At 41.7% G+C, this 18,305-nt stretch overlaps 1 protein-coding gene across 1 annotated transcript; it reads right to left on the minus strand.

Moving 5' to 3' along the window:
* Positions 1-10,702: 10,702 nt before the first annotated feature.
* rassf10a (Ras association domain family member 10a) lies at positions 10,703-18,100 on the minus strand. Its single transcript, XM_085414818.1, has 2 exons — positions 17,954-18,100; positions 10,703-17,773 (listed from the first exon to the last, which is right to left on the minus strand). Exon 2 carries the CDS (start codon positions 17,695-17,697, stop codon positions 16,255-16,257), a length of 1,443 nt encoding a protein of 480 aa, XP_085270944.1. The 5' UTR covers positions 17,698-17,773; positions 17,954-18,100; the 3' UTR covers positions 10,703-16,254.
* Between the last annotated feature and the right edge of the window lie 205 nt (positions 18,101-18,305).

Raw genomic sequence — 18,305 nt, forward strand, 5'->3', positions numbered from 1 at the left:
ATTACTTTCATACAGATATCATGTAGGGTGAATCTGGGACTAACCTCAGATAACTCCCTAAATCCACCTGCTTACCATCACTAAACTTCAGAGCCATATTTTATGTCCTGCCAAGCAAATAGTTTTGGGTTTAATATCATCGCAGTAAGCAGAGGGTGTCTTGACCACCCATCGATGCAGCTCTGGGTTTTTTGAAACTTACAGCATTTTCTGTTAAAGATGTAAAGCGGATGTTGCAAAACTTCTGCATACAAAACTGAAGCTCTCTGTATACGTGAGCCTTCAGAACTGAGAGGTTCATTTGATTGGCTCCTTAGTATTTTTCACCTTTCATCACAAATCGATTTCTTTCTATCAGTGTGATGGAGAATCGTGCTGTTCCGCTCCGTCTGACCCGGCCCTGCCCATCTGGAACAACGATGACTAAAATAGACGAGTGCTTTTCCTTCCTGTGATCCACGAATGATGTCAGGACTGCTCTCGTGTGCGATGCCATTTTTTAGCTGCTCTGTCTTTTATCTCCAATTTCTCTAACAGATGAGGCTCTCTACATTTCATTGCGTTCTCTCTGACTTGCTTTGTGCGTCCTCAGCTGACATTGTCATCCAGACTACAAATCTTTTTCTGTCTTTGCTATTTTGGTGTGGAGCTCAGACGGAGCCAGAGGATTTTCACCATCTTGCCATGCTGGAAGAAGATGGGGTGCAAAGCATTTTCCTCCTGCTATATTCTCCATTTTTATTACACTCAACAAATTCCATTAAAAGACAAAAATCAATAATGAATTGATCCAACTAATGTACTGTGTGTGTATCCAGAGCCACAATACTGAGACAAGGTTGCAGCCACTTTAGAAGGTACACTTCACATGAAGTCAGCTTATGAATAAAAACTATGGGCGGCACTATTTTTGAAAGCCTCTTCACTTTATTTTAAATGCCTAAAATCTTTGCACAATACTGCATCTCTTCCATGTGGAACCTTTCCCAGATGTATGTCTTAAAGAGCAAATTCACTGACTTTTAACAGGGTTTTTATTTCGGTGTGCAAAATATTCATTAACATGCAAAATTCCCACATCAGCCTAATCAGTAATAGTCCCCTATTTTCTTTCATTTTCAGAATGATTGCACTTTTCCACAATGCAATAGGATTTCCACATGGTGTACTAAGATTCATTCATAGGCCTTAGGAGACAGAAGTGCAGGTGACACAATTCAGTGAAATGCTAAAAGCCTCTGAACTGTTTTCATTTAAGTTTACTTCTTGTTTTAATTTGTTTTCTGTGTTTTTACTTCGGCTTATGGCAGTGTTAGCGTCACGCTCTGGGGCTGTTTTGCAAGTTGTAATAGTACAAATCCAATAATGAAGAATGAGAATGACTACATCCAAATGTTTTCAACTTCACCTGTATTAACAGACAATTGAAACTTGGACATATTTGGATGTTTCAACAGGACGATGATCCCAAACGCGTGGAGTGGATAAAGCATGCTACCATTAAGCTTCTGGGCTTCCCAAAGCTGAACATTTGTGAAATGTCTGGACTGCGATTAGAAGCCACGTCTGTGCTGGAAAATGAGTTGAAGCGCACCTTGCTATTTAACCAAATGTTGGCGTATACTTGGATTAGAGAAAATCCTAAAAAGATCAAATTCTAACTTGTTCACCCAATTCTTGGTTTTTAAAGTCATTAAAGACATAAGCTGTACAGTGGTCCAATTAAACAAACCCATTCATGTTCATGAGTGTATTTAAAACTTTGACCACAACTATATCTGGTATATATATATATCTAATCTAAAGGTGCACTTTAGTCAGTATGAGTATGTAGGAAAGCTTGAAAGGGGCTGCTAACCATCCCGCTCCAAAAGTACTGATTATACAAGTTTATCAAAAGAGGAAATCACTCAAAAGTTCAAACTTCTCTTCTCATCAGAATTTGCATGATTTTGATTAAACATTTGATTAGAAAGTAAGTGCACAGACTTGAAAAATGATCTCATCAGCACAAAAAGAGCCCACGCTCTTTGGATTTCCTATCATATGAATTTGTGCGCCGTGGCTTGAAAATAGAAAGGCACCTGATGTTTGAGCGATACGTTCTTCAATTATCTCATCGCGCTTTGCCGCACACTACTAAGTTATTATCAAACTGAGTCATTTTCCTCTGTGGCTACACCGACTGAGTGAAGGTCACAAAACACTGGCGCAGGAAGAGCTAATGAAAAAGTTAAGGAGTGCAGCATCAGCTTTCCTCTGGCACTGAAGCAGAGTAACAGCAATCAAGTCATAACTACTGCCTCAACAACTTTCATGCAACTTTTGAGATTACAGAGGACATCAGCAGCTGAAGTCTAATAAATCTTGTGCCTCCGCTGATCAAACCCACGCCTCTCTGTTCTGTTCACGCCAACTGATGGAATTCGTATATGGGACTGACTTTAGTTTTTGGACTCTGGAGCTTTTTGTTTGTTTGTTCGTGTCTTTATGTCTCTGGCGTCACCACCGGCACTCGCTCTGTCTCGCTGAGCTGCTTTCGTGAAATATTGATCATCTCTCCGCCCTCCTTGCTGGCGTCTGCCTTAATTGACTGGCAGCAACAGAGCCGCAGAAATGATTGAAGAGTCTGAATGAAGCGAAAGAAGAGGAGAAAAAAAAGAACCGGCTCATCGAGTTCATAAACGTCAAAGCCCAGCTCCCTCCTCCTCGCCGTATAAATCACAGTGTCTCATTCCTCTTGTTTATCATCTGCTCCTGCACTCCCCTCTCTCCGTCTTCCTCTTTTTCTATCCAGCTTTTTTTTTCTTCTGGAATAAGTGACTAAATCTGACAGGACACTTTCAGGAAGGAGTGCCAGAACAATCCAATGCAAACACAATTCTGTTGGATTATGTTGTACATGGATGGGATTCCAAATTTAAAGCTGCCCTCAGCACAGGGGTCATGTGAAAGATTTTACAAATCTGAGTTACAGTTAACAGAGCAGAGTTTTCTCCACTTCACAGGTTATATGAGTTCTTTTTACAGAGAGGAGTCTTTCTCCTGGCAACCCGTCCAAACGAGTCATACTTGTTCAGTCTTACTGTCATGAACTTTAAGATTTAACGCAATAACCGAGGCCTACAGAATCTCAGGTGTAGCTCTTGAGATTGTTTGCAGTTTCTCTGAGCAGATCTTTCTGGGACGATCACTTCTGAGAAGGTTGGCAGCGATCCTGAATGTTTTTTATTTGTGAATAATCTCTCTGTAGAATGATGGACTAATAACTCTTCCTAGACTAAGACCATTGCTGATGCATTTGCTAATCCTTGCTCCAGAGCATCAAACTCCAAAATTTTCTGCTTTTATAGAGGTGCTCACACCAGCTGATGATCAGGAGTACATGGCTGCTGCCTAACCTCCATGTCCTGATGCATAAAACATAATCATTTCTTTTTTAGCATAAATGTTTCATATTTTTGTTTTAATGAGTAAATAAACAGTATTGGTCACAGAGAACCAAAACAGCGGTTCTCTGTGAAAATGAATTTATTATACCAATACTTGTATTAAATAAGCAAATGGATCATTAGATATATTAGATCCAATAATCAGCCAGGCAGATAATCAGTCTACTGTTGCAGTGAGTTTATCATGACTTCTCTCACAGTCGTGGCTAAAACTGTATCAGGTGTGGCTATTTATAAATGTGCTTTTGTTTCTGTATCTCTTACTTATGGACAGGATGGATGTGTTAAAAACAGCATGTTATTATTCAGTTATGAGTGGCCTTGGGTAACATTTCACCAGTAGCACTGATTCTTGTCATTGACCAAATCTAACAAGCCTCACTAGCTGGAGACGCTGGAGATGAACTTTGTACACTGAGATAGTAACAGCATGTAACTCCTTCTTAATACCACTAAGCTAGAAAACTGCGAGGGATAAATCTGTCTTCTCAAAAACATTAAGGTGTGCTCAATAAATGTTTCTCCTTAACTGCAGCTGGTAAAAATGTAATCATCTTTTTTCCTCCTAAAGACCTGGGGATGTGTTTTCAATACAAAAGCATGAAAACATTTCCCTGCCTGTTTTCTTGCTCTTCCAGAAATGCTGCGACAGAGCTTAAGAACAGAACGTGTCAAAGAGACACAGAGCCGAGAAGGAATTTGTTTGTATATTTGCAGTTGCTTCAATAAACCGGCATGATGAGTAGCCAAAGGGTGAACGTGGTGTTAAATATCAGCCGTGCAAAACAATCAACTGTTCTGATGCATTTTGGCCTCCAGACACTGTCTGTGACACGACTGTGGATAAGAAGGATTGAAGGATTCGACACTGTCAGACAGCACTGCTGCAGCAGGCAGACAAAAGCAGTCAAAATAAAACAGAAGTAGTTTGTGTTGAGTCAGATTTCATGCCAGAAAACTGAAGCAAGCTTATTTCATCCCTTTCCATGACTGGAGTATCTTGTTCCTGTCATTGCTCTCTGCACCTGCATTAACCAATGCGCTGCTGCCAGCTGCTTTTATTATTAAGGAAAAACCGTCACAAAGTGCTAACATATCTGTAAATCCCCGATGCTGCAGAGGATTAAGTTTCCCTCTCGGCGTCAGGGACGCTTGCTCTTTACTGAGTTTTAACCAGTATCTTCACGTTGAAAGTTGTAAACCACACAGCTCAAATTCATGCCATTAAAAACTCTTCCCTGGTATCTTTTTGCCTGCTGGTCTCTTAAAGTACAAGCCTGCTAATGCATGTTGACATGCTCATTAGTGTTGCCACCAGATTGTGATTCTCTAAGTAAAACGTATGATTACGTTCCACCCTTGCTGTCCTCATCAGTCCCTGTCTTAATACAGGCTGACATGGCAGAACAGCAGCTCTGGCCCTACAAGCTGTTTCTGCTTCATTATTTATGGCCTGACTCTTACTCGGTTGTCAGCCTTAGTGGATTTCATAGAGGATGTGTATTTAGACACATTCTACCCTGGGGTAAAAATGTGTTTAAATAAATAATATCACTGACAAGCATTATAAATCACGAGCTAAGTGACTTGTTGCACGGGGTCAGGGCTCTGTGTAGGCTATGATAAAAGGTTAATGATGGAGGGAACTCTAATGTGCCAGAGTGACTGCACAATCCTACTGCAGTGTCTGATGGGAGGTGTTCTTGTAGTTACCCACTTGATGGACTTTTTTCTAATCCAGCATGCACATTCATATTCTCAACACGATCACTTTTATTGGGGCTAGTCTTATGACTCTGTTAGCTAACCAACTTAGCTGGGGGTTAGTTAGATTTAATATCTCATTTAAAAGCTCTAAAATGAATTAATTTAAGACTTAAATTGCCACTTTTGACTTGCTTAGCAGTCTATACTTTTAAACATAATCTCTCATCCTCCTCTGCTGTCTTCTCTGTCTCCGTCTCTGTGTTGCACATTAATGAAAACTGTATATTTAGCTTGTAGATTCATTGTGTGGCAAACTGCAGAGAAACTCTTTTCCACAGGATGTGTCTGCTAGCTGAAAGTACAATTTTGAACACATTCATCACATTTGCTGAGCTTCTTGAAATCACGAATCTTTTTATGTTCGCTAGCTACTGTGCTCACTTGCTAGATGCTAGCTAGGTAGTACCACAACCACAACTTCATTTGCATCTGCACCATGAACGCATCACTGGGATGAGAAGAAAAAAGGGATGTGGTGAGCTTGTAAGTGGGCTCTGGGATGTCGTATTGCTTTGCAACTTCAGCCCCGACTGTATATATTTAACTTAAGTTGATGCTATATACCAGCTTTTTGCTAGTGCTACACTGTCTGATTTGAGACACAGCATATTTGACAGTGGATTCTATTCTACATCTATTAAAATAAACATTTAAACTGCTGTCTACACTTAATTTTGACTATGAATGACCACCAATTTAAATGCAAAAAAATTAAATTAATTAATAAATAGATAAATTAACTAAAATAGATGAATAAAATAAAATTGATAAAATAATTTTAAAAAATGAATAAATACATTCTTGTGTGACATAAGTATAAATATAGTATGTGAGGCAAAAGAATTATTGTATGACAGGCAGTAAAAATGTTAATCAAGTTATGCAAAAAGAAAAAAGTAAAATCTGCTTAGTTTTAATATTGGCAGCCCTGGGATTCCATAAACTGGATCAATGAAACTGTTTTTATTTGCATTTTTGTTGTTGTTGTTGTTGTTGTTAGTGGTGGTGGTGGTGGTGGTGGTAGTAATGGGGGGGTTCTGTGCAAAACACCGTGTAGCCCCATAAAGAAGAGTCCTGCACGTATAGCATTCATTTTTTCTTTTATTCAGTAAACATAAGTTGATGTCTCATCCCTTTGCAGGTAGTTTCCGACAAACTGGCTTCTGAAAAGCGAGAGGCCAGTTAAGGACACAGCAGAAAGACGAGCTGTGGCTTTCAGTCTTATCGCAGTGGCTGATCGCTGCCAGATAAAATCAGCTGAAATGCACAATATCAATCAGGCACCGAGCATAAACACATCCTAAGAATACCTCCGCCCCTTTCTCACACTCCAAATTAAATTCTGTTAAAGCCTTTCAATGAGGATTAGATTTTGACATGGTGAGCTGCTAACGAGGTGTTTTTAAAATGCTGCACTAGAAATTAAGCTGCATCTGTCACCAGCTGTGTGACCGACGGGTGCCCAACACACACACGCTAACACACACTCGCAGCTTTAAAGGGCAAATGAATGGATTGCTTTAACAGATCAGATGCTCTCTCCATCTATTTTACCTTTCAGTCTCACATTTCCTGACGAGGATCTGGTGCCCAGATAGTGTTTGAATGTGTCTCCACTGAAATGTGCATCAGATCTGTTGTGACATGATTTGGAAGACACGGGGTGACCATCTTACTCCACAAATACTAAACACACACACACACAGCTCTGTCTGTATGTCTGTCTGCAAGCTGTCATCGGGGATTAACTTAACACACAACTGCACGTGCACACATACACACACTCTTTCAAACACTATCCTCTTTTGTCCAGGCTGGACAGCTGTTTGTGTATCTGCGTCCTCGGCCTGAAGGACTCGGAGAAACTCATTTATTCAGTTTGCTGTGTGGTTGTAAGCTTTTGCCTGTTTTTCTTTTGTTTTTCATTATGAGGTTTTCAGTTCATTCTACGTAACAATGTTACATCATTGTCATTGCTGTCCATAAATCCCTGCCCGCCTGTATGTATGTATATAAACTCAGGTTTTTTAAGACCGCAGAGGCAGATGGCCAATAGGGTGAATCCAAAAATCACACGTAGATTTTCTATAGTTTAAAAGAAGGAAGAAATCATTTATCTGTGGGATAAGCAGCGAAAGAGCTCGACAGCTGGTGAAGACATTCACCGGCTGCAAAATTAAGTTAAATTCAAAGCATTTCCATCATTGAGAGGTTCAAAAAGTACATCAGTGCTTGCATGTTGCATCTCTTTGAGATAATTTACCTGAATATCAGCAACAGAACCACAACTCATACACTCATTCACTACATATGTCTTTTTTTCTCATTCTCATGCCCCACGCTCTCGCCCCGTTTCTCATTTCTTGTGTCCTTCAGTATTGCATCTGGTCCCTGCAGGTGAGTTTATATATAATTATAGTAACTCCATGTCGATAAACTGCTAGTTAAGTCCTATTTACACTCATCCATTGTGCATAGATAATGCATGTTGTCCTTGCACGTTTTTCCAGGTCTGGTTACATAAACCGTGGTGTTTTTGGTATAAAGATGTGAGCAGCTGCTGCTAACTGGGCCTTATACCACCCCACACTGTCTGTGCCAAACACAGCACCAGGGGGTCAAGCACACACACAGTTGCACACACACAAAACACTCTAACAAAATTGCATAATCTAACTGTATCGCCCTCTCCTCTTGTCTTCTCATCACTGCTTGTCTCTATTTATCTCAGTGACACACACACACACACACACACACACACTGAATGTATCCCCAGAAGCCTAAATGCCAAGTTACATAATTTCCAGTCTTTTGAGTAAATTGAATGGTTTTGCAGTGAGTATGCCAAGCATGGCACCAGGAGGTCAGAAACACACAGACACACACATAACCCATGTAGTTAGTGGCTGTTTAAGAGTAATTGCAGCCTTCCTATTACTGCATGTTTTGTTTGTCTGATTGCACAACAGTGTGCAGTTTATTCTGTGGTTCACTTGGATACATGTTGAGCGCTACGAATTCTTACAGTGACCAGTGTTTACAGTGGAAAAAGGCACGTTCGTGCAAACCGAACCGCAAGCTGTGTGTTTAGACACACTTCAGTGAGAAAAAAGAGTGGCTCAGACCTCGTTACAAGTCAGCACACTATCAATTCCTCCAGGATTAAGATTTGGTTTCTGGATGATGTTCACATTGTGAGTTTTGTTTGTTTGGTGTCGTTTTGGAAATAAAGCCTTACTTTTATGAACTGGATCAGACTAACAGGAAGATGCTGGGGTTGGTGGACATGCAAATACACAACATTTATACCAAAAACTGTACTTTTTTAATGGTGTTTGTTAAAATGTTTGATAACTGCCTCTCACTATGGGTAAAAATTAAAACCCTAACTTATTTCCTGTTTGCAAACCTGCCCGATCTCTGAGTGGGAAGTCAGATTGTGGAGTCAGTGTGGAGTCACAGTCCAAATGGGATTACCCTAGTTTTTCACATAAAGACTAGAAGTGCAGGTGAACAGCTGGCCTTGTTACGTCTAAAGTTAACTAACACAACTGTCAGGGCTCTGTGTGCAGGCGGATGGAGAGGAGGATCCAAATGCGAGACTCTGAGACTGAATTGAAACTGAGAACCTTAGCTTTATTGCTGGTGATAAACAAAAACATGAACTGAACACACAGGCATAATTCTGAGGGTACGACGCGACACTGAGAACAGGAAAACACAGGGCTAATATACACAGGGTGGTAATCAGGGAATGGGCAACAGGAGGGAGACACAGCTGGGAGAAATTGGACTAACGAGACAGGGGGAGCAAAGCTGCACACACTAACATAAGACATAGACTTTCACAATAAAACAGGAAATAAGACACAAGGACGCAGACTGAGAAACACAAACTTAACACGGGCAGAACTAAAAATAAACCAGAATAAGCTGGAACATAGAACATCATCATAATCATCATCACAAGCACTAAGAGAATAAGAAAACAATCAAACACACCAAAGTACCTTGAAATGCAGATTCATCATTCAAAAATAAGCCAAAACACAACTCAAAATACTGGGTCAAACTGACCCAGAACTGTGACAGTAACTCCCAATCTCTCGAAAACTGAACTCTCACTCAGTGTATTTAATTTCTTTAAACCAATTCTGAACCCAACAGTTAGACGACCGATCTGGTTTTACATGGAGTTACAAGATTTTCTGATTTTTCAGCTTTTGTTTTTTGATGCAATCAGTAAGTCTGTGTTTTGACGTAGCAGAGTTATAACAATTCACAGTATCAGTTTTCAGTATATTCCAGTACTTTTTGTTTTACAGAAAATGTACATGTTTTCTTAAAATTGGCATGTTCTGTGCAGCTGTCATTGCTGGAAAGAGAAAACAGACAAACCTTCTGCTTTGCCAAAAAAAGTCTCACTAGAATAAAACATGAGACAGGTGGTGTTTTAGCTTCACTGATTATGAAGTGTGGATAAAAGTATGAAGGAGGCTCAGGAGGCCTCCCACCTTTTACTGGACCTCATCGTGCTCTGTTGTCCACTGATCAGCTTTTTTTTTAATCATTTAAATAAAATTCATGTTTCTGAAAGTTGATTTCTCGTTGTCTCACTTTTGAGCTGAGCCATAAACTTTTAATAGAGTTAGACTTTAGCAAAGCCCTTTTAAAAGCAACTTTTACTACTTTTTGGCAGTTTTGCTAACACTACCAGGGAATTAGTTTTAAGAAACTAAATAAGTGAATGCAAAGAGATCCATTAATTTGATTTCTAGTCATCACTAAGACATAAACTGCATGTATAAAATCACCAGTGAACTTCAAATCGAATTAAGAACACAAAACAAAACATAGAAAGACTTTAAATGCTGAAAATGGTCCAGAGGTGAATGCGAAGAATACTCTGAATGTGAGATCAGCCGCTTTTAAATTGGGTAAGGGGTTTGAGTCTTGTGGACCAGTTCTTAGAACTTTTTATTTAGACCTCATGCATCTCTATTACGACAGCCAGTCGATATGCCTGCAATGTTTCCTAGATGAGCTATTTCAAGGCTATTTTGTGGGGTGTTGTAGGACAACTGTCATATTTGCCATTAAGGAATTATTTTATAAATTACTTCATATATAGTATAGTTATACTGTCTCTGAGTTTATGCAAAGGTAAGCAAATAATATTCTCTCCTTTAAAAAAAAGCAGCAAAATGCTCTTTTTATGCAGACATTCATGTGTAAAAAATATTTATCTGTTATCATATTAAGGGGCAAAAAATAACCTTAAACATGTGGAGAACAATAATGGGGAAAGAGTGTCAAAGAAAGCAGAAAGAAAAGAAAGTAAAGAGGAAAAAGAAGAGCTGCTGGTGTAACTGAAACTCTGTTCCTGAAGACACAGGAGAAAGTGGGTGTCGTTTGCCAGCTTGGATCACTCCGACGTCTTACGTCAGTCCAGCATGGATGGACTCAGCAGAACCACTGGTGGATTTAAGCAGTGAATGAGAACCCAGATGAATTTAACCCGTCAGAGCAGGAATAAAACAGATGGTATCAGATGACTGCAGGCATCCTGAGTGACACGTTTAGATGAGACCCAGATCAGCAGGCTCACAGTTGGCTGAGATGTGAGACGACCCCTCTGGGAAAATGTCTTATCTACACATGACAGTACTGAAGTTTGAAATATGCTTCGCTGCACGTAGACTCTGTGGCGTTCGCAGCGATGCTGATGCAGCCATTCAAAGAGCATCACGCTGTCACAGAATTAATACACGTGCAAACACTGTCAAATCTGTTTCACCCTTAAGGGTTACCAATTCTAAAGTTTAGGCCTAGCGTGCCCAGCTTCATGCATGCACCATGAGGCAAACATCCCCCCAGTTTAGACCCCGGTTGTAAAGTTTAGTTACCATTAACTTCTTCCAAGGAAACCTGATTTATCACTTGTAACCTTGGGGATGAAGAATGAAATACCAAAAACATGACTTCCTCTAATGGCTGTTTGAAGGTGGCTCCAAAAATGAGTTTTATCCTGTGATAAAATGTTCAACTTTGCAGCCTTAAAAAGCATGTTTACTGTCACAGAGAGCAGAAAAGCCACCACAGGAAGTGAGTCTGGATTCTGGGGGAGTGGCTGTTTTGATTGACAGGTGTCCTAGTGAAGGTTGCTGTAGCCAATCGGTGTCTGTGAGGTCTCAGTTGGAGTCACTAAACTAGACCTATCCTGCACTTCAGAGTGCGGTTCATTGTGTTGCACGCTTACAGCTGATGGGAAACAAGATAACTGTTTGGCAGCCAGATCTCACATTAAAGCCTCAAATTGCAGTGTCCATCACTTATATACAGTCTATTATTTCACCTGGTATTTCATTGAAAAACTGTATTATTTTAACGTCAGTTCACTCCACATTTAAACTTGCTTCAATGGCTACCAGTTCAGCTGCTTTCATTGGTTAACATCTTCAGCACCACTCCCACTCCTCTCTTCATTCACTGTGTGTTTTTACTGATTTCTGATCTAATCTTTTAATTTGTATACTTTCAATGACATTCTTTCTTTCAGGACTTCAACTTTAATGATGCTTCTGTTAATCAAAATCACTCTTTTATGCCCATTGACTTCAGCTGAATGGTTCTACTGAAAGCTTCACTCAAGGCTAAATTCCCATAAAATTGAAACTTAGTGTTATCACCCAGCTTTAGCCTCAGCTTCTTTCAGTGCCTTCAGATCAAATGATCAGTAGAAGTAAGCACAAATTTGTAGTTCCTGGTTCTTTCCACATCTCCCTGGGGAACAATTGTCCACATTTTCCATCTCACACACTTTTCTGGAATTCCCACAAAGATGCTAATACTCTGTGCCTGTTTGGTAAACACGTTTTCTCTCTACACTTAAGACCATTTCCCCCGTTGCAGGTTAGGTTGTAGAAACAAGGCTTATTCTGTAGACACAGGCTCTGCAGATAATACTAATCATGCCAACGGCAGGGAGGGGAAAACTGATCAGAGTGACACATCACCAAACAAGGAAAACTTGTACCAAATTACAACCTATGTTCGAGGAAATATCTCGAATTCTTTTGGTTAAGCTGACAGGAGCACTGACTTGTCCGCGAGGCCTGAAGAAAGGAGCGCGAGCTAGTGCATTAAGGAAAAGTACACACTATATGATATTGAGACTACAGCTAGTCTACCCTTAGATATGAATCATTTTCTCTACTCGGTTCTGAAAACTCATTCTTGACTTTGGAAACAGGAGTTGGAAAAATAGTTTTTGGAGCTTTTGACTTAATTAAGTTTGCCTTGTTCTTGGATTTGTAGAACCAGCACAGCAGACGTGAATGGAGCACTCCTGTTTCATCTAAGAAAACTCTTCTATCCAAAACTATCCACACTAAGGTCTGTGGATGATCCAGACACACAGGACAGAGTTTCTAAAATAGCATTGTACTTATGAATATTTTAAAAAAGCAATTTATCATCAGTGTGAGCGCCACAAAAAGTGAGATGATACGGAGTAAGATGATAGGACTAAGTGAGAATGTACACTTTTAATAAAGTGGTTAATTGACCCTTTAAGACACCCCCTGAGGACCATGTGAAGGGAAGTGTTACTAACCAGTAACCTGAGCTGTACAGCTGTGCTCTGTATGTTCAGATCTCCGTTTCATCCTGTCATAATTAATGTAGGAGTTCATGCAAGAGTGATCAAGAGGCAGCGATTAAACACAACTATGCATGATGAGTACGAAAGGATAACAGGAGAGGTAGTCCACAATCTACCAACACACACACACATGCACACACACATGCACACACACACACATCTTCCACTGTCAAGCTCTGTGGCCTAGAGGTATGCAAAGTATCTTCCTATCCCTAACCCCTGCATGCAGGCTAAACCCAAACTTGTGCGTGGAAAAGATGTTTAGCAGCGGGAGGAAGTCATCTTTTAATCGAGGTGTGAAAACACTGACGTGCTTGAGATCAAAATACATTCAGCCCTGTCAGTCATACCGAATAAAGCCACACACTGATCCAGGTTTTTTTCCCCCCATTTATTTCAACACTAACAGTCATGTGTAATATTGTGCTGACTGGCGTCATGTGACTTCTGTTGCTGTAGCCTCACAGTTGCTAATCTAGAGCCGTCTATCTAGAAAAAGCAGGCTGAATGTCCCAAACTAAGAAACCCAAACTGTTCCTGATCAAGCGACATAAATGAGCTACACGCTGGTCATTTTGGTGTGAGGAGACACATCACAGCTAACTCCACAGACACAGTATTATCAGCTATCTGTCATAAACATGTTACTTTTCACCATTTACAGGTAGACAGAGTCAAGATCTGAAATCACACAGTGCTGACATAACACAGGGTAAATGATTTATTTGAAGGACGATCTTAAAATAATAATGATATATATATATATTAGCTTCTGTTTCTGACCCCTCCCCTTGCAGCAGGGGCGCCACCAAGGGGGCCTCCGCAGTGGCACCCCTGGCAAGACTGTCCTATTTTGGTAATAATTCTAATAAATGTGAGCACAAGTGAGAGGAAGACAACCCCAAAACAACTTAAAACATTAAATTGTTATTTATTCCAGCTTTAAACAGATTATTATGGATGTCAAAATCTGATGTGGTTTTCATGTATCTATTTTCAGTGATGTCAACTTTAATAGCAGGAAATTATCTAGGCATATCATTGTTTTCTGTCTCTCTTTTTTGGAAATATTTTTGAAGTAACATGTATTTAACAACAGCATAATGAAACTGGAAATTCAGTTTTTGGTGTGCCACCCCAATATTTTTAGTGGCCCCCATTTGGCCACCCCTATGCAAAAATTCTGGAGGCACCCCTGCCTTGCAGATGTTAGAGTAGCATACCAGGCAGCACAGCTAACACTGCTTTGGAGCAAATATTTCCAGAAAAAAGATGAAGAGAGTCTTAAAATAGTCCAGTGGTCGGCTACGGAGGGACTGCTAAATTTTGGGGTGCTGAATCTCCCAAAAAGCATCTTAAAGCCTCACAGGTGTTATTCAAAGAGGTCCGCCAGCATGTAAAGGTTTAGATTAGACAGTTTTCTAATCTGTTTCTGTAAATAAGTGGGATGTTGTCATGCCTATTTAAACTGGAAATAAAAACAAGTTCAAGATTAAATCTCATTTATGGAAATGTGTGGAATGTGGCCTACGTTTCTCTTGTGGGGGTTTTTTTGTTTTGGTTTTTTTTTTGGGGGGGGGGGGGGGGGGGGGGTATTTTGCTGATTGGGCAAAAAACATATCCACCATAATGTAAATAACTAACGTGCAGGTTCACACATGTAAACCTGCTGTTTCAGTTTGTTACACAAATGCATGTGGCGTCTGATAGGGGAAGTAATTCCTCGACTTAAACTTTGATATAAACATCTGGCTTTTCTTGTCTGTTCACATTGATTATGCTTGAGTAAGAAGCTTTTCATGTTAACAACACTGCTCAGAGCAGCAAACCGATGTTCCATTACAATAATCCAGACCCAGATTTAAAGGAGCACTCTGTCAGTTTCGCTAACCAAATTCAAAGTACTCATCAGGAGGCGCAATCCCCAGCTGATGTAAATAAATTGCTGATGTTTTCTGTTTCTGTCACTCCTCATGACAACACCTAGCTTATCTCATGTTTATCTAACATATGGTCTGGTCTAAGATTTAAAAGCTGTGGGCATCGAGGGGGCAGGAGGGTCTAATTAGAGATCATATCCAGTTGTATTTTAGGAAATCCTGAAGATTCAGAGGTTTGGGATCTGTTTGAGAAACAGGAGCCTCTGCTGTTTCTGTTTGTTTTTCAGTCCGTTTCCTGTGATTCCCCTAATCTGTTACTACATTGCTGGAGTTCCCCCTTTTTCCATAGCTGTTTCGTTAGAAAGATGGCACTTTTTTTCTTGCTGTTAACTCAACCTAATAATCAAATAGATAAATCAACTTAAAAAAAAATGTTTGGAAACCTGGTGCTTGTTCAGGGCTATTCATGACATAACACTTGGCCTTCTCTGGCTTTGCTTACTTGAAACGCTAAGAGCTCATGGAAATATATAATGCATGATGTTGACTTTGCATCGGTTTAAAGGGTCACAAGCTCACAGCAATCAAAAACCACAAGAATCAAATAGTTCATTTTTTCTTTTTAAGTCTAGAATGTGAGAGTTCAGCAGTATGGTTAAATACGTATGACTTCTTGTGCTTAAGAGACACGCTATACTGTATGACAGGACAATATCGAGCAATCTATCAGCTCTGCTTAGCCGACTAGATCAGGGATCAGTATACGTTCATAAACTTTACGGTATAATTGCTCCAAACCCTGATATCATTCAGAATATTAGGCAGTTCTGGGTAATAATAGTCAGCGCTTATAGTTTCCAGTCTTATTTTGAAAAGGAAGCAATGAACTGATTCCACATTTACTTTTTTGGAGACTGAAAGAGCTGTAACATGTTCTTAGCTGACTCATCTATCTGTATAGTAGTGGATAGCTGACTAGTCTTTACTGTGCATTAAGATACATTTCATGTTGGCCTTTTAAAGGAAACTTTGCATGGCCATTAGACCTACTTTCAGCATAACAACACTTAGCCGTGTCTTTCAGTCGCTTCAGCGAGTTGTTGGACTCCCTGACAAAAGCGAGCTGTTACCTCTGAGCCATCCTTCCATCAATGACGCCTTAAAGTTAATTTGAGGACTACAGATTTTAAGAGGCTTGTTATAATACTCTTCTAGGTTATTTCGCCTAACAAGTGGTGCTTTGTTGACCTTCCTCTTACAGGTCAAAGGTCAGCTATAGAGCAGCATGGCATCTCTCTCTATAAGCATGCTGTCCTTTCTAGCTTATTGTGCATGACTACATGTCAGAATTATTGCTATAGAACTACATCATCCATACAGAGGTGCATTTTGGGTAGGGGAGAACATCTCCCAGTATTGCCAACACTGATTTCTCTGCCCCTGAGTTTATGGCATTGCATAAAAGTCCAACATGCTTCCAAGCAAAGTGAGTCTATACGAGTGACTCGCACACAGGTGTGTTGTCAGAGTCCTGGCTGTGCATGGAGCTCAGCCCCGTGTCCGAGTCCTCATCGTTTGTGTTGCAGGCTTTGGAAAGACCTCGGGCCTGTTCCACCCAACCGCCGCTCTTCTCCCCTGATGCTGGTTCTGCATCAGCGCTCACTGCACCCAGCTCCCCCTTTCCATCATCGGTCAGTGTGTTGTTTGCTTGCTCTATCTCCATGGTTTCCACTTTGGCCAGCAGGTCCAGCAGTTCACTCTCCTTGGTTTCCCAGAGTGCCAGACTCAGGTCCAAGTCCCCCCTGATGGCGTCCAGATCTGTCTTCAGTCTCAGGCCGATGTAAAGGCTGGTGTCCAGCTGCGTTTTGATCCTTTCCTCTTCCAGTACGAGCTCATTTTCAGACAAACTCTCAACATCTGGTTCCACAGCTGGAGGGGCGGACACAGTGAGACACATCTCCTCCGAAACACTGTCCGTGTCCTGTGCTGCTTCTGCGCCTCTCTCCTCCCGCCGACGCTTCATCCACCGCCGATTCAGCTCCTCCTGGATCTCCCCGGTGATGCTCTCCACGAGCGCCTCGCGTTCCGTCAGCTCCTCCTGCAGCCTCACCACCTCCTCGCACCGGCGCGCGTATTCCTCAAACTGCGCAAGCGTCTCCGACGTGCACTGCGCGTCCTGACGCTCCGCTTTGCGCTTACAATCCGAAAGGGCAGGAGCCCCTGAAGTGGAATCTACGAGGTAAGTGTCCTGCACGTAGTTCACCCCGTGTCTCTTAATGCGGTCGAAGTGCACTTTGGCCTCGTAGCGCTCGATCTCCCGGTCCAGGTCCTTGATCCTCTGGATCTGCTGGCGGATGGTGTGGTCCTGAGAAATCACCAAGTGGACCAACGTCTCCATCTTTTCCACCGAGCTTTTATCTTTAGAAACAGTCTGCTCCTTCTTTTTGTTCATTTTGTCCAACTTTCTGAAGGCCTTCCTGACGATGCGCCGCTGTTTCTCCTGGGACAGGTTGGCCGCGGCGGCCGCTGCGGTCCAGCAGGTCCGGGCGGTACCCTTGAGCAAGCCGCCCGGACCACCACTCTCCCGGCTCTGGACGACTCGGGCCTCGGCGCTGCGGGGCCCGTTGTTGGGCAGCGAAGCCTCGTTTTTCACCAGGACAAAGCGAACATTCTCTTGCTCGTCTCCCCAGGCGCTCCACAGCCGAAGGATTTTGGTCTTGTTGGGTAAAATCCTCTCGAAGCCTCTCCATTTCTCCACCACGCAGTAGGACTGAGGAGAGCCAGACAGCATCGCTGCCGAGGCGCCCTGCTGCAGGTTCTGATCTTCAAGCAGGACTTTGACCACGTCGGCGCAGGTGGTTCGCTTAGTCAGCCCCGAGACCAGCTTCTCCTCCCGGCAGACCCATACCGAGATCTTTCCCTCCTCCGGCTCCATCTCCGGCTGAACTCCAAGAAAGAAAGAAAGAAAAGTTCCCTCACTGAATCCTCTCTGCTGCCTTCGTCTGCTGCAACTAAAAAAAATAAAGGAGACAAAAATATTTTTATTAATGATGCAAAACATTCATCAGGAATTCTCTGTCTGTGTCAGCTCTCACTTTAAATGCGCTCAGAAGTCCGGACATGTAACCTCATTACGCTTAAAAATATCTGCCTTATTTCTAAAAAGAAAAAAATCACATATATTTATTTACCTCCGTGGTCTGTTTTGGGGCAGTCTGCTGGGACCTCATGGCTCTCTCCCCGGCATATCGATCTGAGCCCTGCGCGCTGCTCCGGAGAGGAGATGAGGAGCGCGTCCTTGCGTCAGGGCAAGCTGCTCTGGTGTGTAGGACAAAACAGGAGGGTGCTGTAACGCTGGGACACGCCTCCTGCCTCCTCTCTCGCTCTCTCGCCCCCTCTCTCTCACTTACACACACACACACACACACACACACACACACTTTCTCACTCTTGATAACAAAGGTAATCTGGACTGATATGCCAGCCTTTGTTAAGTAGAAAGTCGGTACTGAGGGTTAAGACAAAGTTGCCTTCAGATAACTG

This window comes from Rhamphochromis longiceps, linkage group LG7, assembly GCF_057381845.1.
Source record: "Rhamphochromis longiceps isolate RC_006_pf linkage group LG7, R_longiceps_female_GT1.1, whole genome shotgun sequence".
Lineage (NCBI taxonomy): Eukaryota > Metazoa > Chordata > Actinopteri > Cichliformes > Cichlidae > Rhamphochromis > Rhamphochromis longiceps.